Here is a 25,477-nt window from a genome sequence, read left to right as displayed (position 1 = left end):
GAAGTGTACTCATGTTCTCTGATTTATCTCATTATTCTTTTTCTACTTTCCCTTTTTTCTGGACACAACCCCCCAAAAACTACTAGTGCTCTTTACCAAGACATCTGCATTACAGTAAAACTGTTTAAAATAACCAGGAAGTCCTCACACAATACATGGTGAAAATGTTTTTTTATTTGATTACAGATTACATGGCTGGCAGGTTTATTGTAATTCAAGCTGCCATCCAGAGATGATTTTCCTTTGCATAGCATTCAATTTTAACAGGCTTGTCATGTCATGACCATAGACTGTATAATATTAATGGACAGAGCATGTGTTACGTCACCGATTGGTTTGTGGAGATCTGCTATGAGTCGTCGAGTTTGCCGTTACGGGCGCAGCCATCTTGGTTGCGGATGTGACGATTTTAGACGAGAGGGAGAAGTGAGGGAAGAGCCATAGAGTGTTGGGGCAGTATCTGACTGTGACATTAGCTGAGAGTTGGCAACGGTGCTTACACTCTATGTTACGTCATCATAGCCACACCCTAAAACACCACCTGCTTTATCGCCGATTTTAAAATCAACGAGACAAAATTTTTTTAAAAATTAACATTCTGTATTGCAGAAGACTTAAAACTAGCAATTGAGACCATAAACTCATTATGAAAATGTTTACTAAGGTAATAAATCAAGTGAGAAGTCTCCTTTTGCAACCGCATGTGTCGCCCCCTGCTGGAATTCAGATAGAATGCAGGTTTAAGGCACTTCCGCATTTGCAGCACTTTGCCATTACTTTGTCCATTAATATTTAAAGTCAATGTTCATGACATCATTTCATGCCTCTGGAGTGCAGAGCTAAAATCCAAATTGTACACCACCATTTTGTTTGCCATCGTGGTCAGATGAAACACATCTGCAGTTCGTGTTACACGAAGCGGAAAACGGTTCGAAGCCACCAAGCTGTACAGCCGTAGATGACAAAGTTATCATCATCCTGCAGGCAGAAACAGAGACATTTGACCACTATCAGAGTGTGCATCTTCAAACACTTGCTCCCTTACTTTTGCATTTCTTTTTACACTGACCAGTGAATATGTAACATGACTCCAACAGACGAATTGCTTCACATTTGCTCTGCATATCCATCTGGGAACTTTCCGTTGGAGTACTTTTGGGAAGGGGTGAAAATACTGGAAAGCTGATTGGATAGACCATCTGTCTATCACCACCTATGTTGGTGATAGACAGGCCAAATCAACCAATCAGATCAAACTTTTGCGAAACCAGTCGGGAGAAGAGCAAAAACATCTTTTCCTCCGAGAAAAGCCTCCAGTGCCGTTTTTTGCGCTTCTTTCAATAAAGGAATACTTTCTAATTAGGATAAAACTTGCACGATAGCTACGCTCATCTCATCCGTGGAAGCTGCCATGTTGTTTAGACTTCTCGTTGCGTCACACCTAAACCCGCCTCAAAACCAACGCTGATTGGTCGGTCGTTTGGCGAACGGCTCCAAATCTTCTCTATCTCAAGATGCCAGACTGATCTGCGAGTGGAAAACTGGAGCTTGCGAAATCAGGACGGTCTCACGAGGCTAGTGAATATGAATAATGCACCCTTATACTGTAAATGTTGGGAGTGCACAAATATTCGGAGTTACTCACCTGGAAGACAGCCTTATACTCCTTGTTGTTGGAAATCAGAAAGTCTCCCTTGCGAAACTCAAGAACAAGAAGTTCCAGCTCATGATTCTGAAACAAAAAGAAAGTCTTTGCTGTGTCTATCCAACACTGAAAATGCATTGAAAACGTGTTTTGTGCGTTGGTTTCCCAATATGAACATTAGTTATTTTCCCCCTTGTTTATAGCCACAATACGTCTTATGCACCAAATAAACTTAAAGTAAACACAGCACAGATTTAACATCAAACTGCAATAACTCCTTCATGCATGAAACTACTCTTGCACAGAAATGTATGAATCCATCCATCAGTATAAAAGTATGAAATACTTACAGGGTTGAATGTCCCACCCCAGTCAGACTGCAAGTGGAGGAAAAGGAGTAAAGTGCAAGTGCATGTGAAATTCACTCCATTTTTATACAGAATAGCATATAAGCTGGGGATGGAGATAGAGAAGGGAAGTGTTCCTGTCTGCTTGAACTACTCAAATCTCTCCTAAACATCTCAGTCGTGCAGGATTTGGGTTTTTTGTGACATATGCACGATCTTCAAAGGACGACATGTCATTGATGGATGTGAAAGAAGGAAACACGTTAAATAGTTTCAGAGTTAATCAGTGATAAGTTAAATTGAAAGAGGCTATTGATAGTTGGCTACCAATTCTGATGTACACAAGAAAGTGCTCCAAGGGTCTTTACCCATCTGTGAACATGCATGAGCTTGACATTAAGCTGTCATACTGTAATTACAAGATAAGTCAACAAGTTGTAGCGTGACAAGTGTTGAAGCTTTTCACTCAGTTTACCAAACCTGAAAATCAAAGTTGAAATCTGAACAGGCGGTGCTATTTTATTACCTTTCCATTTTATCCAAACAGTCAACAAAGAAGACAAAGAAGGCTCTTATTGCCTCGCTCCACTTCCCACGCTCTGTGCATTGTGTCAACTACAGGATGTGCACAATGATAGGCTAAAATTGCCCGAGCAACAGCCCATTTGCTCTTTTTGGCTGAGCTGTGAATCTTGAGGGGAAAAAAAGTTTTATTTTAGCTGTTGTTACCTGAACACACCATTAAGGTCACTGACCTCAGTATTTCTTTCGAGGTGTTTATAATAAAAGTCACTTAAAAACAACTTCAGTGCGGCGAAGATTCCCAATAACACAGAGACACACACAATTTGCTCACGTTTATGTGCTGTTTGAGACCCAAAGATATCGCTTTACATATTTAGATCTGATCTCTGATGACCCAGAACCCCTCTATTAAGCTCAGTTTTTGGACCTCTGTATTTCTAAAACCCTGCGTACAGCCTAGACAGTGCTGAATGAGAGTGTGGTTGTAGGGGGGCAGATATCCATGATGAGGATTCCAGCCTGTAAAGAATCTGGATTATAACAAGTCTACACACAACCAAGGTTATTATAGTTTTGCATTTTTCATTAGTTTTTATTTTTATTTCGTTTTGACATGATTTCAGTTTAGTTTGAATTAGTTTTAAAAGCGGGTTTGCTAGTTTAAAACATATGATGATGAGCAAAGATATGTAAACAATCTACACAAGATGTCACAGTAAGTGCAAAATGTGTAAGTGACGTGTTCCAGGAAAAAAACTAAATAGCCAACAGACTAAAGAAGACATACATGAACAGGGGTTTTGAACTTTGGTCGAGTAAAGTGGCGAACTTTTTGAAGTCAATCGACTTACACAGTTGTGTAGACATCCCAGTATTAATCCACATATTAACCCACGCTTCCTCACGCTTTTAGTGTTCCTGCGTATATACTAACCAGCAGCTATCGGGTCGCCGGTGAAAGCCTTCCTGTAATGTTCTCTGTCATGCAGTTGTCTTCGTCATGCTGCCTGGCCTTGTACATCCATGCCCTGTATCTATCCATATATCCATGCCAGTAATGTTACCGGGGTTAGCTTCTGTTTCGGGGGAAGGGGACATTGCGTTCTCCTTATCCTTGTTAAGGTAAGCTAGGTTAGCCTCCTTGTGCACGCTTCTCAAATATAGGCTACTTTCAAATTTGTAGGATTTTTCCCTGTAATAAATTGTCAACATATTTTACCACCTTCCACTGCAAGGCACTTGCTTTTATCTGACACAGTCATAATCAAATAGGACTCTGCCGCTTTCTTCCGACTTTCGGTAACGCCATGATGCCAGGCGGCGGCCCGGACGTGTTCAATTTGACATGGAATGTCTGAATTTCTGGGTTCCCATTTGGAAACTATACATGTCTATGGCTTATATACTGTCCATGGTCTACGGGAAATGTCATGGTCGGAAAATAACGTTATTTGCTCTATGAAAGACATTGACAAAGACGAAAACTAAGGACATGTACTCAATAATTTTATTTTATTTCAGTTCGTTTTGCAATCAGACATTGCAGTTTTAGTTTAGTTATCGTTTTTTTATAATGCCTCGTTTTCATTTTTATTTCAGTTAACGACAATGTTTTTTCCCACCTAGTTTTCATTATTTCGTTTGTTTTCGTTAACGATTATAACCTTGCACACACAACACGGATAAACACTTATTGTTCTTTTTTTATTACACAATGTACATATGTGATGAATGTGCAGATGTGCTGCTTTTGTATTTGTTTATTATAAGTGAAGCCTGGATGACAAATCTGCAGGAAATTGCAATGAGAATTGGCTTGTCAAAGTTACGTCACTATAGTGTCCAGTGTTTTGCACAGAAACCTTCAGATAGGGGATAACAACACATATACACACACACACACACACACACACACACACACACACACACACACACACACACACACACACACACACACACACACACACAAAATAAAGAAAAATACCTCTGTGAGTCTCGGTTTCTGGATACAGTGAACATACGGCTTGGGGCTCAAACTCTATCTGGTCTGCTGCTGTTTTGTAGCAAACTGCACAGTCCATCAGTGGCTGTGAAGTCATTAGAAGACATAAACAGCATGATGATGCTGTGCATAGATTTGAAATGAATGCTTCTCCTTTTGAAATTAACTCACTCTGTCATTCCTGAAAGGACATCTCTGAGGGTTTGACTCAGTTGTTCCTTTGGCACACGTGGTGGGTTTCAGGTAAAAGTGGTGGTAGAGGTATCTCACACCGAATCCAGACTGCAAGAGAGCGGAGGGTCAGTTTAATACGAGCTACAAAACAGCAAAGTCAAGTCTGTGAACCTCCCTTATAGTCAGTGAGGATTAATGTTGTCATGTTGAAGCAAAATTATGCAAAAAATATTGCAAATTGAATAAAGCTGCAAGATCTGAATCTATATATAATATACTGTGTGTGTGTGTATATATATATATATATATATATATAGTATACAGTACAGGCCAAAAGTTTGGACACACCTTCTCATTCAATGCGTTTCCTTTTTATTTTCATGGCTATTTACATTGTAGATTCTCACTGAAGGCATCAAAACTATGAATGAACACATATGGAATTATGTACTTAACAAAAAAGTGTGAAATAACTGAAAACATGTCTTATATTTTAGATTCTTTAAAGTAGCCATCCTTTGCTTTTTTATTAATAAGGGAAATAATTCCACTAATTAACCCTGACAAGGCACACCTGTGAAGTGAAAACCATTTCAGGTGACTACCTCATGAAGCTCATTGAGAGAACACCAAGGGTTTGCAGAGTTATCAAAAAAGCAAAGGGTGGCTACTTTGAAGAATCTAAAATATAAGACATGTTTTCAGTTATTTCACACTTTTTTGTTAAGTACATAATTCCATATGTGTTCATTCATAGTTTTGATGCCTTCAGTGAGAATCTACAATGTAAATAGTCATGAAAATAAAGACACACGTTGAATGAGAAGGTGTGTCCAAACTTTTGGCCTGTACTGTATATAGTTCAGTCATATCTAAAACATGAAAAGGTGGTGAAATCATCAAAGAGATCTTGTTTTCCTGCATTGTATCTTATGAAACACATCATTTAATAAAAACTGAAACACATTTTGGCCAGGAAACCTTTGCAGAGTGTAGCCCTAATTTCGTATTGGTAAAGGCTCCATATCAATCATTGTGCCCCAGTCTTTTTGCCTTTGAAATAATAAAGCAACAACTAATGTGTTAGCATGCATCAACTACAACTCCCATGACTCTTAAATCCACTGTCAAAACCTCAAAGGAAAGAAACCTCAAAAAAAAGTAAATGAAGGTGGGTACACCGTGCACACTGCAAGTAAACATATCCTAGACCAGCAGAAAGTGACATACACACAATGACAGTGAAAGATTCTGATTTGGATATCAGCTCATATTTGACTTGATTGCTTAATAACTGATAATATAATCTTGTGGGAGTTGAGGAGTTAAAACATATTGCTGATCTGCAGCCTTCTCATATCTCAGTAGTGGCTTTTCTCCAAGCCAACAACTGAAACCATGCATTATGAATATTCAAAATCAGAGTATCAGTTTGAAGAATGGTGGGAACCAGGATATCTTTTTCTTTAAACTGTACATGTGGTAAACATTCCATCAAAGACACACCTTATCTTTGGGCAAACCCTGCTAAAAAACATGTTGAAACTTAAAGATTCACAGTGCACTTTAATTGAAGTGGATGTGAAAACAAGAATGAACCAGAATTCCCTGAAGGCAGAGTGAGAGTGCCAAACTCATGATGCAGATCCAAGAAGTAAAGGGAACATATCTGAAACAGAACTTCAGTCATTTACTTATATATTAAGATTACAATTAAATGTTTGTCAATTTTAATTAGATACTTTTATTCTCTGCTGAGGACTTTCAGGAGAACGTTGGTTTAAAATCTGCTACTGTATGTTATCACTCCCCATTAATATTAACTGAAGCTGCTATAAATGGTTTAACACAGACAATTTAAAAAAAATAGAGATAGCCATCTTAATTGCTTAATTAGAGGCACAGAATGCCACACAGCAACAACCGTAAATATGACAAAGATTTAAGATTAAAGGTGCAATATGTAATACTGACAGCTAGTGTTTAAAATAGTTACTGCAGTACAAATTCAAAATACTGGAGAGAGTCGTCTCCCCCGCTCCCTTCTCCCCAGACTCGAAGTTCACGGAGGTTGCCAGGCTTAGACCACAGCATCCACAACAACGTTGCTAGACGCTTGTCTCACATAGTCAGACATTACTTCACAGCACAGCGGAGTAGCTAACATTAGATGCTGGCCGACTGAACACACTTCATTGGCTTAGAATTACGGCAACAATCGCTAAACACACTGCAAACTCACAGTCCTCTCTTTCCGATTTACAGTCCCCCTCTCACGGCTTAAAATAACTCACCATTGTCGGCTCCGGCCGCTGAACTACACTTTGTAAACAACCGTGGGCTGCTTGCCTGGTCCCCCGTTAACGTTAGCAGTTAGCAGGGTTAGCATGGCAGCGTTAGCCAGGACTAGCCAGAACCAGTCCAGATCACTTTATTGGCTGTGTCTCAATTGTTTTTGCGAGTAACCTACTCTGGTTACATAATTCAATGTGAGTACACAAATGTTGAAATGACAATGTATGGAGTTATATTCCTATCTTTAATCAAGAGCGCATTCTTTCAATTTGAGAGCATTTCTCACTGATATTACGTTCAGATTTTGTAATAATTTCCCTCAAAACCTTGCTCTCACACTCAAATAGTCACTGCTCGGCTTGATTTGCTCTGCTTGCACTCAAACTTTCTGCTGGCTCAGATATGTTGTTTTTGGACAGATTTCCTGCTCTCAGCTTTGAACCTTCTCCACTCAGGCTGATTCTGCTCACTTGCAAAGTTTCTGCTCTCGGTTTCTCCTCCGGCGCTTTTTTGTGTGTTAACCCTATCAAAAGCAACAACCAATAGAATGCCAGCTGTAGTGTTGAGAAAGATCCCAACCCCGTTGAGGGTGCGTTCATTTACTTTAGAACGTCTGTTGGGGGCGCACGTAACCTGACTGTAACCAAGTTATATATCCCCGCCGTTTGGCTTTATTATAAGTATATGTCAACAATGTGCCCAGAATGGTGGACTACTTTCACCTGACGTCAGGAACGGAGAAAGCTTGAAGTGGGACGTGTAGTATGTCCACAACTAGGGGTGAGTAACATAACGTAAGCACCTAGCTAGCTAGCTAGCATAGGCCTACATTCCAGAAACAAATGAGGTGGTTTAGTACCTAAATAATACAAATTACCAAATTTCTCTCTCTATTGTCTCAAACCACGAAACTCAAAAAACACCCAAACAAAGCGTTATCATTTAGTACAAAGTACACGAAGCTTCAGCGTTAATGCGGCTGCTGTTGAACCATAACTCCTAGCACCGATATCCAAAATCGAACAAGGCAAACTTTGATTAGCTTAGCAGTCTACGACAACGGAATCCGTCTATAGACTTAACAAAATAGTATCCACACCAGACTAAACACAGCAGCCTCACACAGGCAACATACACTGCAAATAAAAAAAAGAATAAACACGGAGCGTAGACCAGGTCAGCTAGCGGGACCACTCTCAACGCCAGAGCGTCAGCACCGGGAAGGGACCAAGCTCCGGTACACTCTAGCGCTCCATAGAATATAACCAGACGGGCTACCCCATAAAAACAAAACAAATACCTTTGTAAACTTAGAAAGAAAATCAAATGACAAAAAGTACACGGCCCAGCTTAGACAATTTCACCACTAATAACAATCTAGAGATGATATCTTTATAACTTAAATTATTTTTAATAATACAAACAAACTGAGCAGAAAGAACAAGTATTTTGTTGGTTTGTTCTCTTCTCCAGGTGTGACTTAAGTACCGTTGCTGCATCACAGCTGCACTATGTGCATGACCTGTCCAGTCAGCACATCACTCACCTGTGTGCAGAGACAGCAGCAGTAGCACAAACCAAGAAGGTTGCAAGCTGATAATATGCAATTGTAAAATATAATAATATAATAGTAAAACATGTTATACACTTATTCTTGCTTAAATTCACAGGGTCACAACCAGGCCTGGGAGAAATACTGACCACAACCAAACAGAGTAAGAGTAGTAATGATGTTAAACAAGCTATGAACCTAAAAACGTGTTATCTATGAATCTGTCTTAATGAGCATACTATACAAAGACAACAGTGGAGAGTTCCTGGATGGTCTGTCCTCAAAGTGCCAGAGATCTACAAGGACTTCACCCTTTTCTGCACCATCACGTATAATCAAAGTGATAAAAGAGAGAACAAATTAGTTTTGTGACATGAATAGGTCTTAGTTGTCATATATCAACAATTCAATAAATGTTGATAAGTATCACTGCTATCTTAAATCATTGTAGTTTTCAGAGCAATAATACAGATTAAAAACCATGTTACATTTGCAACAAATTAAACCCTGATCAAGGCAAATTGTTTTTATGTTCCATAACATTTATAAAATAAAATACAATTAAATTACCAGAGCTACACTTGGTAAATACTTAATTATTCAAAACAATGAGTAATATAACAAATTCACAATATTTGACACACCTTAAAATGTATGTATACACGTGAACAGTACAATGCTATAGATACTGTAGCAGGAAAGATATTGGCAACAACCAGTAGTGAGTTTGTGAGAGGGTTAGAAAATAAGATAGCTAGTGACAAGGGGACGGTATGCACACAATAAGATAACATTAATGGAGTACAACTAGTAGAATAAAATATACAAGACAATTAAGTAAAGTTGAGGTAGCAAAGTATAGCAATAGAGAAAGTCAACAGTTACACCAGAATAATATAACTGTGAAAGTAATATATACTGTTGTCTGTACTAATATAACACAAAAAATAATCAGTTTGAGGTATGGACACCAAGCCATACCCAAAACTTTAAGTGTACTGTTGATGATGCACTACAAACAACTTGCAGATGGGTAGACAGCATACAGTAGTTGAGCGGTTGTAGTTGTAAACATACAGCAGTAGCAGAGTAGCAGGGTATTTAGCTATATGGGTTGGTGATAGACACACAGATCAACAGGGTCAACCCCCAGCCCCACCTGGATGAAAGAAAGTAAACAAAATACTACAGTTGCTTTGTACAATTAAACAAATAACTGTATTAAGGAAATCCATATATTTAGACTGATTATAGTGATAAAATTGAACGTTTTATACAGTTGCTATGAATCTATCAAACTAATGTATATAAATAACTAAATCTGATGAACAACAACAACAGTGATGCAAAACGACACAAACAACCAGTCTTGTGCCATTATATACAGTTTATGTTACTACTGGCTCTAACATGAAATTAGCCAAACCAGACATGGTTAACCAAACGAGGAAAAATACAAAGTAGGGTCATCACATATACACACACTGTTCGCATATGCGTCAATCTATAGCTATACAAAAAGAACATAATGTGACGCTAGGCTATATGCAGCCATATCTAGCTAGCAGCAGGTGCTTAAGTTATGTTACTACCCTCGAGTTGTGGACAAACTCATCCGCCCACTTCAAAGCCCTTCCTGGGTGCAGGTGAAAGGCCAACGCCCTGGCACATTGTGACATATACTTATAATAAAGCTATAACGGCGGGAATATAAACTTGGTTACAGTCAGGTTACAGAGCAGCCGCCAACAGACGTTCTAAAGTAAAGTGAACGCACCTCAACGGGTTGGGATCACATTGGTCAACACTACAGCTGGCACTATTGGTTGTGACTTTGATAGGGTTATAACACACAAAAATCCAAGCGCGCAGGAGAAATCGAGCAGAAACTTTGCAAGTGAGCAGATAGCTGAGGAGAAGGCAAGCTGAGAGCAGGAAACTGTCCAACAACAACATATCTGAGCCAAGCAAAAGTTTGAGTGCAAGCAGAGCAAATCAAGCGTGAGCACAAACTTGAGCACAAGCAGAGAAAATCCAAGGAGCACAAACTTTGAGCACAAGCAGAGCAAATCCAAGCGCGAGCAGTGACTATTTGAGTGTGAGAGCAAGGTTTTGAGGGTAATTATTACAAAATCTGAACGTAATATCAGTGAGAAATGCTCTCAAATTGAAAGAATGCGCTCTTGATTAAAGATATGAATATAACTCCATAACAATGCCCGTCCCTAGTGGCTGTGATAAATTAGTCTGAAGCTAATGCTTACCTGTTCAGGAGGAAATAAGCCAACTCAGCGTCCTTTTGGGCTCTAAGCTGTCTCCATCTTTCAAATACATCTCCAATATGCAGAATCTATCTCCGTTGATCCCGTTTGTTTGTTTGCTGCTTTCATGGCTGTACTAACGTTACAGCTGTAGCGTGCTGGGTTTACGTTTTTACAGGTATATCTGGCAACCCGGCCTGGCTGTCAAACAGGGCCGTTGGTAACAACCACAGACCAAAACATAAACATAAATTCCGTCACGGAATGTAAATTTCAAAAAGAAAAAATACTGAAATTAGCATTGTTGTCAGAAAAGATAGTATTTCAGCTTAACATGTTTCCTTAATATCTGATGAGGCATTGGTGTAATTTTTTGATTTAGCCTATTACAGTACATATATTACATATTGGACCTTTAACTGCTAACAAGGTCTACGCTCATTAATTAGAATGGTTTCCCCTATGCACAAACGGAAATTACGTTTTAGTGGGCGTTCCCAGTAATGCAGTCAAAATCAAGGACTGGCAAGGACTGGAGTGACTGAGCTGCACCCCCGAGCCTCTGAAGGGGAAGTCAGTTTCTCTAAAGGGGAGTCAACATCAACAAAAGCACGTATATTACGTTATATACGTATATATATTACGTTAGCCAAAAGTCAAATCGCTCACTCATGATTTGTAAGAGCTTTCGGCCCTTTGATTAGTTTTGATTTTAGTAAAGATAAGAACAGCATAATACAAAATATTTGAAACTGGCATGTTTGAATTCATCATTTGTATTCACATTCTGAGTAGTGCACAGGAGGAAGAGAAGGAGGGAAATGAAGAAGGACAAGGCAGTAAACTGGAGAGACCAGGCGGGTCAGAGCAGGAGAAGACCACAGAAGGAGATGCAGAAATAAGTGAAAGAGAAAAGGGAAAGGAAGAATTGACTGTGAGGGATGAAGATGAGCCTGCAGATTCAAATAGAGGGACAGAGGCAGAGAGTGATCAGGAAGAGGCAGATGATGACAGGGAGGAAGAGGAGGCTGCTGATTCAGAGAGAGGGAGATGCAGATGAAGATGACAGGCCAGTTGTAAGGCCCATTTGTTAAAATAAAATAATAAGAATATAGTGCTTCATCATAAAGTGTTGATATAGTTGATTGTGAAACAATAAACATGATCTTGACTTTGAACTACATGCAACAGTGTAGCCAATGGTTTACTTTTACTCCATACACACTGCTTGCTTCGTGATGATGATGTGATAATTTCACATTTTAGCATTTTAGAAATAATCTCTGGTTTTAAGTTAAGGCTTCCCTAGCTGTCTGCTTTATTTTACTGTTACAGTCAAAAGATAATTGATTGGCTACATAGTGAAACATTTAATAATTACTCTGTAGCCACCAAGTTCTGTGAAAGATTAACTGTAAAAAGTTATTTTAAACATTTGTGCATCTGTTCTGTCTCTTGAATGCACTTTATGCTGAGGCGGCGCTTGAGTCTTGTTGCCCAGGGCACATGAAATTGTTAATCCGGCCCTGGTGCAGTGTACAGGTGGTTATTGTGTGTGGGGGCCTCGTGTGACAACTGATGAGGCCCCGTGGTGATAGGTATGGGAAACATCTGGGTATGATATCATGACAGGATTAGAGGTCATGAGAAAGAATGTTCTCCGTGTGTAGTTATTATGTTTCGTGCAAAGGAGAGCTGAACCTCAACATGTAATCTTCTCCAGATGTGAGGCCAGTAAGGAGTTTGTTCAGTGAGAAGCTGATCTGTGCATGTCTATCCCTCTCGAGTGTGTATGTTGTATGTCTGAATAAAGCTGCATCAGTGGCTGCACACTACTCAAATCTTTAACACAAGCAGCTACAGTAGTAGCCTAAAACCATTTTATTAATATGCAGAAAATCCATTGAACTTACCAAAAGCTGTTCATATTTGAAGAAAAAGTACATCCACCTGTCTTTCATTAACTTTACATCTAAAACTCGAAACGAACTTAAACAAACGTTAGCCTACTGCTACGGTTATGTGATGCTTGCTAGTTTTGCTTCACGGCCGGCCACCCTATACTAACTGGTCCGAAAAAAGCCAACGTAGGTTCGCTGGGCTTTGCTCTGGCCTGTCAAAGAAGACGCCCAACAGGGCAAACTCGAAAATTAGATTGGCTAAAGAATATGACAATCAACAACATTTGCCCTATTTGCTTAAACAGCAGAGTGATTCACTCGAAATTCTTAAGGCTTCAGAGTACATTTTTCACCCGGAGACCGCACAGGGGGGAATCTGATTGGTTAAAAGCTCTAATTTATGAAATGCACTTGAAGCCGAACAACCAGGAGAGAGAGTAGCAATTAAATTACGATAATATACTTGTGGGAACTCACTTAAAAATGAAAATACATATGAAATTAACAAATATATAGCAGATATAGAGTTATGGATAGCAGAAAAGGCCTTGGTGGCCCTGACGACCAACCTGGTAGATTCAAAGTCCAAAAGCAGGCAGTTAGCCTACAGCTTTAGGGTATGGGGCTCAGAGGCTCAAAGTACATGGAATTTATGGAATGGAACTTGGCAGATTTATGAACTGAGAGGCTGATGCGATGATAAAATGCACATGAGGGTGTGTGAAGGAAAGGCAGGCGACTGAATAGCAAATGAGGGAGGTGGGAACAGGTTTGTGTGTGGATGGTTAAGACAGTCGTGTGATGGGGAAAGGGGGGAAAGTCTTAGGGCATCTGGTGGATAGATGGAAAATGGCAATGAAGGGCCTTGATCAAGTAAACAACAGCAAATTCCATTATAGGGTCGAGCCGTATGAAAAAGAAAACATTTCTAGTTACAATACCTACCCAGGACCAAACAACAGACAACAGACACACTTTATGACTTTTGAAGCCTATTTTTGTCATACTATTGGAGTAGAGTTTACACAAAGAATACTGACAAATCTGGGGCGGCCTCTAGCTCACCCAGTAAGAGCGTTTGCCCCATTTTGGCTGAGTCCTGAAGTGGCACAGGTTCAACTTTGCTGTGTGTCATCCCCCATCGCTCTTTCCCTGTCCAGTCTATCCTGTCATTAAAGGGAAAAGCCCCAAAAAATTATCTTAAAAAAAAAAAAAAGAATGCTGACAAATCTGCTGCATTTGGATCTATCCCAAAATAATGTGGGCTGCGCTAACTGCAATACACTTACAGAATGAAAGCTGTTTTCTGAATGTCCTCGTCTCTAGTTTGGGGATGTAACGTTTTATGAGGCTGTGATAATCCTAGAAGTCACAACAGGTCATGTTATACAGCTAGGTCAAGTTTCATAAAATGATCTCACTACAATGATATGGCTACTATTGGGACTAACATCCTCACACATGAATGTTATTGATCTCACTGAATCCACAAGAGTCTCAGCTTTCTTTCTTGTCTGATTGCAAGTCTTTCAAAGCGTCTCTCTTCACCTTTGCCAAGTCATCATGCATTGAGTCTTTTCTTTTTTTTTTAAATCCTTTTAATTTTGGTGTCAACAAGTCTGCAAAATGTGTCTAAGAAGGGATTTAGCCTGTTGGCATTTAAATCTGACATTTTTATATCTCCTACCAGGAATTCAGATGGAGAAAAGCATTAATTAATATTGAAAAAACATTTAACATGTTTTTTTATGTGCAGCTGCTCCATGTAACCATACACAGGAATATGCGCGCAAGGTGAAGCATATGTAGATACTGTTTGGAGCTCAGTAAATTTAGCGTGACATCTTGTGGTGCCTTGTTGCAGTTGCAATCATTTCTTTTATTTGAACACTGACTTGGCACCAAACATGGTAAAGCAAGTCATTTACAGTTTTTCAGACACCATGGTTGTTTTATAATGTACACAGACAACATTTTGAGTGACAAAAATGTCCGTACTCCTGAAACATTCATAGATTTTTATTCATTCATTTTATTCATTGTTTTTCAGTTGATCAGTGTATTCACATAAAACATTACCACTTAGTATGTCTGGCTCTTGCAGAGAAATGTTAATCTTCTGCAGATACAGTAATCTGAATAGTTATAATTATACATTTGATAAGCAAACACCTTCAGCTCATCTTTCTTTATGGTTGCTGTAGATGGTGGTTCAACTGACATAAAGCACAGACCACAAAGTTGTTTTTTTTTTTTCTTCTTTTCACTTGAAGGGAAACTCACCAAACCCTATTAAGCGATCATGCCTTTGTTTTGTTTTCTGTTTATATTTTAGTTTATTAGAATGTTTCTAAAGTAAGACATATAAGTATAAAGTAGTACTAGTTTTGTTTGAGTGAAGTGTACTCATGTTCTCTGATTTATCTCATTATTCTTTTTCTACTTTCCCTTTTTCTGGACACAAACCCCCAAAAACTACTAGTGCTCTTTACCAAGACATCTGCATCACATTAAAACTGTTTAACATAACCAGTATAAAGTACCAAGTACAAAGAGAAGAGAAACACATTTATACATTGTGAAAATGTGTTTTTATTTAATTACAGATTACATGGTTGGCAGGTTTATTGTAATTCAAGCTGCCATCCAGAGATGATTTTCCTTTGCAAAGCATTCAATTTGAATAGGCTTGTCATGTTATGACATCATTTCATGCCGCTGGAGTTAGCAGAGCTCCAAATTTCATCACCTTCTTTGTACACCACCAGTTTGCCATCGTTGGTCAGATGAAGACGGCACATGTTGCAATCTCCTGACTTGTGGGAGTTTGTTTGCCACTTGGGACCGTTAGCCTTGTTGTACATGACCAGGTTGCAGTCAGCCTGCATGCACAGGCGGAAAACGTCTGAACCACAAGTGTCTGAAGCCCACACAGGCTTCCAGCCGTAGATGACAAAGTTACCATCATCCTGCAGGCAGAAACAGAGACATTTGATTGCTATCAGAGTGTGCATCTTCAAACATTTACTTTTTACACTGACCAGTGAATATGTATAATGCATCCTTATACTGTAAATGTTTGGAGTGCACAAATATTCAGAGTTACTCACCTGGAAGACAGCCTTATACTCCCCGTTGTTGGAAATCAGAAAGTCTCCCTTGCGAAGCTCATCGTTTTTGGACAAGAAGTTCCTACTCATGATTCTGAAACAAAAAGAAAGTCTTTGCTGTGTCTATCCAACACTGAAAATGCATTCAAAATATGTTTTTGCGTTAGTTTCCCAATATGAATAGCAGTAATTTCCCCCTTGTTTACACCCACAATACATCTTATGCACCAATTATAAACTTAAAGTAAACACAGCACAGATTTAACATCAAACTGCAATAACTCCATGCATGGGAATACTCTTGCACAGAAATGTATGAATCCATCCATCAGTATAAAAGTATGAAATACTTACAGGGTTGAATGTCCCACCCCAGTCAGACTGCAAGTGGAGGAAAAGGAGTAAAGTACAAGATGTGAAATTCACTCCATTTTTATATAGAATAGGGGGGTGGAGCTAGACAAGGGGAGTGTTCCTGTCTGCTTGAACTGCTCAAATCTCTCCTAAACATCTCAGTCGTGCAGGATTTGGGTTTATTGTGACATATGCACGATCTTCAAAGGACAGAGAAGGAAACACGTTAAATAGTTTCAGAGTTAATCAGTGATTAGTTAAGTTGAAAGAGGCTAGTGATAGTTGGCTACCAATTCTGATGTACACAAGAAAGTGCTCCAAGGGTTTTTACCCATCTGCGAACATGCATGAGCTTGACATTAAGCTGTCATACTGTAATTACAAGATAAGTCAACAAGTTGTAGCGTGACAAGTGTTGAAGCTTTTCACTCAGTTTACCAAACCTGAAAATCAAAGTTGAAATCTGAACAGGCGGTGCTATTTTATTACCTTTCCATTTTATCCAAACAGTCAACAAAGAAGACAAAGAAGGCTCTTATTGCCTCGCTCCACTTCCCACGCTCTGTACATTGTGTCAACTACAGGATGTGCACAAGGATGGGCTAAAGTTGCCCGGGCAACAGCCCATTTGCCCTTTTTGGCTGAGCTGTGCCTCAAGGGAAAATAAGTTTTATTTTAGTTGTTGTTACCTGTACACACCATTAAGGTCACTGAGGCCCGGACTTCAGTATTTCTTTCAAGAAGATATTCCCAATAACGCAGAGACACACACAATTTGCTCACGTTTATGTTCTGTTTGAGTTCCAAAGATATTATTTGTTTTCATTTGAGGACCCAGAACCCCTCTATTAAGCTCAGTTTTTGGACCTCTGAATTTCTAAAACACTGTGTACAGCCTAGACAGTGCTGAATTAGAGTGTGGCTGTAGGGGGGCAGATATCCATGATGAGGATTCCAGCCTGTAAAGAATCTGGATCATAAGAAGTCTACACACAACACAGATAAACACTTTTTGTTTATCTTTTTATTACACAATGTTACAACTGTAATACAGTGACTTTATGAGCAATGAATGAACTAATGTATCACAGCAGGGAGGAGCTTAAAGTGAGGTTGAATCACCATTTTTATAGATGGGAAAACATAACAAAAACATAATGAATGAATGTGCAGATGTGCTGCCTTTGTATTTGTTTATTATAAGTGAAGCCTGGATGAGAAATCTGCAGGAAATTGCAATGAGAATCGGCTTGTCAAAGTTAGTTCATTATAGTGAATTAAGCATGCAAGAGGTGAAGTGCAGATTCTCCATTTACTATATTATGAAGCACGTTCTTTTTGCTTTTTATTTTAGCCAGTAGACACAGCCAACAGCGTAGGAGCTCCACTGTTGTAAGTCATTTTTCTGCAGTGCTCAGTCCTGGTGGTCCTCATTCCCTGAAATGAGAGAGACTTGAAGATGTCTGTTCAGGCATCATTTGCAGGAAGCAACACATATACTGCACCATTTTAACTTTAAGAACACACACACACACACACACACACACACACACACACACACACACACACACACACACACACACACACACACACACACACACACCGCAAAGTGCAGGGAGCTTCAATGCTAAATTAAAACATGTTGTATAACTCATCTCCAGTAGGCCATGCTTTATTCACCTCGCCAAACTACTGTTGAGTTTCCAAGTGAATGATTTCATGTAACTCAAATTATTTTATTAACAATTTGTTTATGTGGAAAAGGATAGTGTGGGGAAAAAAAACATCTTCCTTATCAAAACCTGGCGCCGACATTACCCACAATGCAACTTGACAGCCAACAGTTTGGTCCCAGATTCGAGTGTGTAGAGAGAGAGATGAGGAGCAGGCTAAAGAGGTCAGGTTAAAGCGTAACTCTCGCCAAAATGCAACCTAGGGTCTTTTTGTGAATGTACCCGAGTCAAACTTTCGTTTAAAAGCATATTTAGGACAGAAGCGCCACTTTTAAGATTTACTGTATTCTCGTTTTTCGGTCAAATGGCCTTTTAAATGGGAGTGCTAGGGGCACTTTTATGCTAGCCTCAAAATAGCTATTTTTAAAACACTAAGAAGGCTCAACACAACAAAACTTTGCTCGAAGTATCACCGGGGGCTCTACACTTTAACGAAAGCGTTGAGAACATTGTTTGTGTACCCAGAGTTTACTTAAAGGTCCCATAACATGGGGCTCTTTGGATGCTTGTATATAGACCTTAGTGGTCCCCTAATACTGTATCTGAAGTCTCTTTTCCGAAATTCAGCGTTGGTGCAGAATTACAGCCACTAGAGCCGGTCCGACAATGAGTTTTCCTTAGGACGTGCCATTTCTGTGTCTATTGCTATTGAGGAGGAGAGAAGGCGGGGCAAGGTGGAGGGGTGTGGCCTTGACCAACTGCCACTTTGCTTGTTTTAAAGCCATGATGTCTCTCTCTCATGGGTGGGCCAAATTCTCTGGGCGGGCAAAGCAGAGAAAGGGGAGGTAACCTTGCTCCTTATGACCTCATAAGGAGAAGATTCCAGATCGGCCCATCTGATCTTTCATTTTCTCAAAGGCAGAGCAGATACCCAGGGCTCGGTTTACACCTATCACCATTTCTAGCCACTGGGGGACCATAGGCAGGCTGGGGGAACTCATATTAATGTTAAAAAACCTCATAAAGTGAAATTTTCATGCCATGGGACCTTTAAAAGAAAGGTTTTGAACAATTCAACGTAGCTCTTGTTTTTTCCGGCCGCTACCACCTCAGCAGTCAAAACGAGTCAATATCAAAACAAGTAGCCACAGATTTAGTATATCCCTCGTGCACTGGTGTAGTTAAGGTGTAGAACCCCTGGTGATACTTCGAGCAAAGTTTCATGTCTTCTTAGTGACTGTAGTTATTTATTTAAGGGGCTACCAGAGGAGTTTTGGGACCTTCAGTCAAAATAGAAACTACTAAAAGATTGGGAGAAAAGGGATAACCCTCCCCAACAATGTATTGTACTGATTGGCACTTGGCAAAGATGTACAAGTTCCCATTGTTTTTTTTACAGCCATGATAAACGCGATTAAACCTCTGCATTCGCATCCCACTCCTCTGTTATGGTGTCCATTTCAGTAGATTTACTCACTAACATTGTTGTGGAAACACAATAAGCATGGAAACTAAATGCACACTTCCTGCGTTACTTCAAATACTAAGTTACTCCTCTAGTAAACTACTATTCAAAAAAGCCCACTTGGTAATTCAACACTGTTGCTATGGACTCACCACTTCCTCAGTCATTGTGCATAGAGCTGCCAAAGCTGAACATTATCCAAAACTCCATTTCTCAGATGAGCGTCAATTTGGGAGCTTGCATTCTACCACTCCTTCCTCCTCAAATGCCTTGAAGAGGCTGTCGTTTGCACAATTTCACAAATAATCACCGGGACCGAAAGGATATGCCTTCCCGGCTGCTGGCTGGCACGAGTTTTGGCTTTTCAAAATAAAAGCTTGCATCTGGTCAGCTATGTTTTCGTACAGTGTTTTGGATGTAAACAGTACGGCAATCATGCTAATGAATACAATTATTTTTTCAGCAGATGTCTTATTTACAACAAGATTGAGGTAGCAAAGCAGTTTTGTGTTTATATGTGCAAGCGGGATTTATTCAATTTGGGAAATGCCATGGTCTCTAAGCTACAGGTCTGGCTGACTAAACAGGGAGGGACCCATCTGCTAGCAATAGGGGCCAAGACTGAGAGAGCTACATGGTGTTACGGGGCGAGGGACGTTGAGGACCCAAAATGCAGAGAGAGCAGGCAGGCAGGAGGTTGTGGTACTCAGGAATTTAATAACAAAAAGCGGCAGTACAGGGACTGGAAACTCACAAAATAATAAACTGACACAGAAACAGACACAAGGCACAGGGAAGAAACACAAGGGCATGGCTACAAAACGATCCGACAAGACACAAAGGGATTCACAGAGGTTAAATACATGAGGTAGGGAGCAAACAAGGAATAGGTGGTAACAGGAAAACTCAGGAAGTAAATTGGACAAGACAAACCAGAAAACCTGACTATCACAATAAAACAGGAAACAGGAACACAGACAGAAAACATGACATAAACCAAAAGCAAGGCAAAACACCGAAACCATAACAGAACCCCCCCAAGGGGCGGATCCCAGACGACCCTAAAAAACAAAAAACAACCCAGGGAGGGCGACAAGGGAGCCAAAAGTCACTGTGGCACAGGGAACAGAGGACCCTGGGGCACAGGGAACACAGAGGACACGGGGCATCGGAGAGGCCTAAGGAAAACAGAGGGTCACAAGGGACAGGGAACTTTGGGGCTGGGGACCGAGGGAACACGGACTTTAACAGGACAGGCTCGGATGGGACGGACTGGGGCAAAACAGACGCGGACAGGACAGACTCGGACTCAGACAGGACAGACGGGACAGACTCAGACGGGACAGACTCAGACGGGACAGACTCAGACGCAGGGAAAGCCATAGGGACACAGATAGTGAAGGGGACAGAGACGGGCACAGTGACAGGGACGGGCACGGTGACAGGGACAAGGACGGGCACGGTGACAGGGACGGAAACGAGCACGGTGACAGGGATGGAGACAGGCACGGTGACAGGAACGGAGACAGGCACAGTGACAGGAACGAAGACAGGCACAGTCTTAGGGCAAATCCCAGGGGTGGTCCCAGGGGCGCCAGGGACCGGCAAAGTCCCGGAGGTGGTCCCAGAGGCCGACAAAGTCCCAGAGGCGGTCCCAGAGGCGGACTCATGGGAGCCGGAGACCGGCAAAGTCACAGAGGTGCTGGGCATTGCTGGGACACTGGGCAGCTTGGGGACACAAGAGAGCTCGGGGACAGTAGAGAGGCTACCAGCTAGCTGGGAATCAGGGGGACTGTCAGCAAGCTGGGACTGAGGAGAGCTGCTGGCTAGCTGGGACTCGGGGAAGCTGCTAGCTAGATGGGACCCAAGGGGGTTACCAGCTAGCTGGGGCTCAGAGAGATCGCTAGCTAGCAGGGAATCAGGAAGGCTGCTAGCTAGCTGAGAGTCAGAGAGGCCACAAGCAGGCCGGGGGTCTGGGAAGGGACTGCATGTCAACTCAGAGTCTGGAGAGCTGCACGTCAGCTCGGGGTCAGGAGAGCTGCACGTCAGCTCAGAGTCTGGAGAGCCGCACGTCGGCCCGGGGTCGGGAGAGCCGCACGTCAGCGGCGAATCTGGGCGGCTGCACGTCAGCGGCGAATCTGGCCGGCGGCGAATCTGGCGGCTGCACGTCAGCGGCGAATCTGGCCGGCGGCGAATCTGCCCGGCTGCACGTCAGCGGTGAATCTGGCACACAGGTCGGCCCAGGCTCAGGCATCATATAGAATATGCAGATACAATAAGATGGCCATTTACCTCACCGGTAAGGTGGCAGGCTGGCTGACAAAGCACGCACCGACGGCCACGGTGTTGGCCGACTGGGGAGGAGGCAGGCTGGTGGTGGGTGAGTCACTGGAGGTGGCTTGTAGGAAACAGTCCAGCTGGTGCTTGAAGCCCTCCAGCTGGGGAACCAAGTGACTCACCCAAGGTCTCTCTGATAGCCATTGCCGCTGAATGGCAAGCTTCTCCAGGAAAGGAGGACGCCGGTCCGGCTCAGAGCAGAGCAAACACCGCACAGTCCAGCCGAACTCCAACACCTTCTTAGTACACAGGAGTCTCTCCGCTGGGTCCATGTTGGTCGGATCGTTATGTTACGGGGCGAGGGACGTTGAGGACCCAAAATGCAGAGAGAGCAGGCAGGCAGGCAGGAGGTTGTAGTACTCAAGGAATTTAATAACAAAAAGCAGCAGTACAGGGACTGGAAACTCACAAAATAATAAACTGACACAGAAACAGACACAAGGCACAGGGAAGAAACACAAGGGCATGGCTACAAAACGATCCGACAAGACACAAAGGGATTCACAGAGGTTAAATACATGAGGTAGGGAGCAAACAAGGAATAGGTGGTAACATCAGGTGAAACACATCAGGGCGGGGCAGGACAATCAACAAAGGCGGGAAAACTCAGGAAGTAAATTGGACAAGACAAACCAGAAAACCTGACTATCACAATAAAACAGGAAACAGGAACACAGACAGAAAACATGACATAAACCAAAAGCAAGGCAAAACACCGAAACCATAACACATGGAGCTACATGGATAAATACGCACCAAACAAGCCACTTTGAAATGTTGCTTTTCTCAGCAATACAAAAGTTGGGTGACCCTCCCCCCTGGAAAAAAAAATGGATGACCCTCCCATCAACAAAGAATAAAAACACATGACCCTCCCCTATTTTCCTCTGGTGGTCCATGCCATGAATACCAAACGGACTAGCATTAAAGTGCACCTAGCACTCCCATTCCAAAAGGCCATTTTAAACGAAAGTTTGACTCGGGTACATTCACAAAAAGACCCTAGGTTGCATTTTGGCGAGAGTTACGCTTTAATCTCACCTCTTTCCAATTCCATACCTCCAGATTTTTTTACATTTTCAAACTTGACTGACTGACTCATGTGACGTCATTTGAGGCAATTCATCAAACTTCTTGCAGCACCCTTTAGAGCCACAAAAGGCTTTATACAACTTTTTTCACATGCGCAGCCATACTCTTCAACACCTTTAAACAGACTTTAATTATCTAAATTTAGTAGAGTTCCTCTTTGAGGTTGATCAGTCTGAGGCTGAATTCTTCTTTTTTTCTTTTTCAGGAAACTGGAAATGACACGGCAACACCCTGATAAAGCCAAGATAGCCACACTCATTTGGTGAGGGAATAAAGCAGGGTGCGAACTACGGGGGAGCTAGGGGGAGCTCGGCTCCCCTTAATAAGACATGGGCTCCCCTGAAAACGTGATTTGTGAAATTTTGGGGGGTCTCTAAAAATATTGACAATGTGTCATTTTGACGTGCAATTTCAGTTTTGTGTAATGTGATCATCGTGAATTATAATGTGTAAAACTGCAAAAATATAATTCATGCGTGATGGTGATTTAAACCCAATTCACTTCAATAAAGAAAACTATACATGTTATTCTTGTTATGAGCATCAAGGCGTGGCGGCGCTGCGGTGCAAATCCAACTCATGTTTAGTAGGCTACATGTTAACTCAAAGATTCGTAGAAAAAATATAAACATTGGAGGCCATTAATCGGTGCGCAAAGTCCTTGAAATCCATTCTGCAGTAAGCAGCATATAGCCATGGCAAAAAGAAAACAAGGCAGTTTAATTAATTTTGGTTTTACTAAGAAATTGTGTAGCGATGACGTTAATAGCACGACCGATTCAGCTGCTGCAAGCCCTGTTAGCACACCTCCCCCCGGGGTGACAACGCAAGAAGAAGCTGAAGAAATAATGTCCTCTCTGGCTGAAGATGATCATAACGCCTCTCGCTCCTCTCTCCCATTAAATTGGAACAGCCAGCAGTGGAGAGCCTGGAAGAGCCCATATACATGGCTGTTTGTTAAGGATGGAAGCTTGGGGTGCGTCGCTATGGTCTAATTGAACGGAGGAATTCTGGTATTCTTCTTATTGTTTATATATTTGTGGGTGGCTGTTTGCCCTATCTATTCCTGTCGATAAAGTATGATAGGGTAAATCCTGTATAGTGCATACACTTGTAGCTGTTATGTATCTTTGTAAGTCATTGTAAGTTGCAAGCGCGCTAGACACCCGCGTGGAAAAAAAGTGGGCTCCCCCGAAGGCCACGGTATAGTTCGAACACTGGAATAAAGCATTGTGTAGCTTACTGAAGAAGGGTGGAATAATGGGTTTTCATTTTGTGTATATATTTTAACTAACAAAAACCAACTGCATGTCATCACAACAATTTAAACAAACCACTCATCTGGGCTTTAAGGTGTATATCAAGAGCAAAAGGAGAGAAAAGCTCCAGTGTTTTGCACAGACACCTTCAGATAGAGGATAAGAACACACACACACACACACACACACACACACACACACACACAAGGACATAAAGAACAATACCTCTGTGAGTCTCGGTTTCTGGATACAGTGAACATACGGCTTGGGGCTCGACTCTATCTGGTCTGCTGCTATTTTGTAGCAAACTGCACAGTCCATCAGTGGCTGTGAAGTCATTAGAAGACATAAACAGCATGATGATGCTGTGCATAGATTTGAAATGAATGCTTCTCCTTTTGAAATTCACTCACTCTGTCATTCCTGAAAGGACATCTCTGAGGGTTTGACTCAGTTGTTCCTTTGGCACACGTGGTGGGTTTCAGGTAAAAGTGGTGGTAGAGGTATTTCACACCGAATCCAGACTGCAAGAGAGCGGAGGGTCAGTTTAATACGAGCTACAAAACAGCAAAGTCAAGTCTGGGAACCTCCCTTATAGTCAGTGAGGATTAATGTTGTCATGTTGAAGCAAAATTATGCTTTGCAAAAAATAGTGCAAATATATATATATATATATATATATATATATATATACACACACACACACACACACACACACACACAAACCCGATTCCAAAAAAGTTGGGACACTGTACAATTGTGAATAAAAACAGAATGCAATGATGTGGAAGTGTCAAATTTCAATATTTTTATTTTTAGAATACAACATAGATGACATATCAAATGTTTAAACTGAGAAAATGCATCACTTTAATGGAAAAATAAGTTGATTTTAAATTTCATGGCATCAACACATCTCAAAAAAGTTTGGACAAGGCCATGTTTACCACTGTGTGGCATCCCCTCTTCTTTTTATAACACTTGCAAACGTCTGGGGACTGAGGAGACAAGTTGCTCAAGTTTATGAATAGGAATGTTGTCCCATTCTTGTCTAATACAGGCTTCTAGTTGCTCAACTGTCTTAGGTCTTCTTTGTCGCACCTTCCTCTTTATGATGCGCCAAATGTTTTCTATGGGTGAAAGATCTGGACTGCAGGCTGGCCATTTCAGTACCCGGATCCTTCTTCTATGCAGCCATGACATTGTGATTGACGCAGTATGTGGTCTGGCATTGTCATGTTGGAAAATGCAAGGTCTTCCCTGAAAGAGACGACGTCTGGATGGGATCATATGTTGTTCTAGAACTTGGATATAACTGTCAGCATTGATGGTGCCTTTCCAGATGTGTAGGCTGCCCATGCCACACGCACTCATGCAACCCCATACCATAAGAGATGCAGGCTTCTGAACTGAGCGCTGATAACAACTTGGGTTGTCCTTGTCCTCTTTAGTCCGGATGACATGGCGTCCCAGTTTTCCAAAATG

The 25,477-nt window shown here is 41.3% G+C and overlaps 1 protein-coding gene and 1 long non-coding RNA gene across 2 annotated transcripts in view; one reads left to right on the top strand and one right to left on the bottom strand.

The window, feature by feature from the left end:
• Nucleotides 1–23,098, top strand: part of LOC120551913 — a 29,446-nt gene extending 6,348 nt beyond the window's left edge. Inside the window, exon 3 of the long non-coding RNA XR_005637931.1 lies at nt 22,939–23,098. This is a non-coding gene — a long non-coding RNA (uncharacterized LOC120551913). The remainder of the gene's footprint in view (nt 1–22,938) is intronic.
• LOC120551910 (mannose-specific lectin TAR1-like) lies at nt 15,275–16,273 on the bottom strand. Its single transcript, XM_039789496.1, has 3 exons — nt 16,167–16,273; nt 15,813–15,906; nt 15,275–15,671 (listed from the first exon to the last, which is right to left on the bottom strand). The coding sequence occupies exons 2-3, from the start codon at nt 15,900–15,902 to the stop codon at nt 15,408–15,410; spliced, it is 354 nt and encodes a 117-aa protein (XP_039645430.1). The 5' UTR covers nt 15,903–15,906; nt 16,167–16,273; the 3' UTR covers nt 15,275–15,407.
• Nucleotides 23,099–25,477: the final 2,379 nt, after the last annotated feature.

The sequence above is a fragment of the Perca fluviatilis genome, chromosome 22 (assembly GCF_010015445.1).
Source record: "Perca fluviatilis chromosome 22, GENO_Pfluv_1.0, whole genome shotgun sequence".
NCBI lineage: Eukaryota > Metazoa > Chordata > Actinopteri > Perciformes > Percidae > Perca > Perca fluviatilis.
The sequence above is the reverse complement of the archived record's forward strand: the minus strand, read 5'-3'. Positions and strand labels throughout refer to the sequence as shown.

What these genes read in the sequence shown, in the direction of transcription:
- LOC120551910 (XM_039789496.1), bottom strand. Translation starts at nt 15,902, where the DNA reads ATGAGTAGGAACTTCTTGTCCAAAAACGATGAGCTTCGCAAGGGAGAC. An exon ending in AGTATAAGGCTGTCTTCCAG is followed by an intron (nt 15,672 to 15,812) that starts GTGAGTAACTCT and finishes TTCTGCCTGCAG; the next exon opens with GATGATGGTAACTTTGTCAT.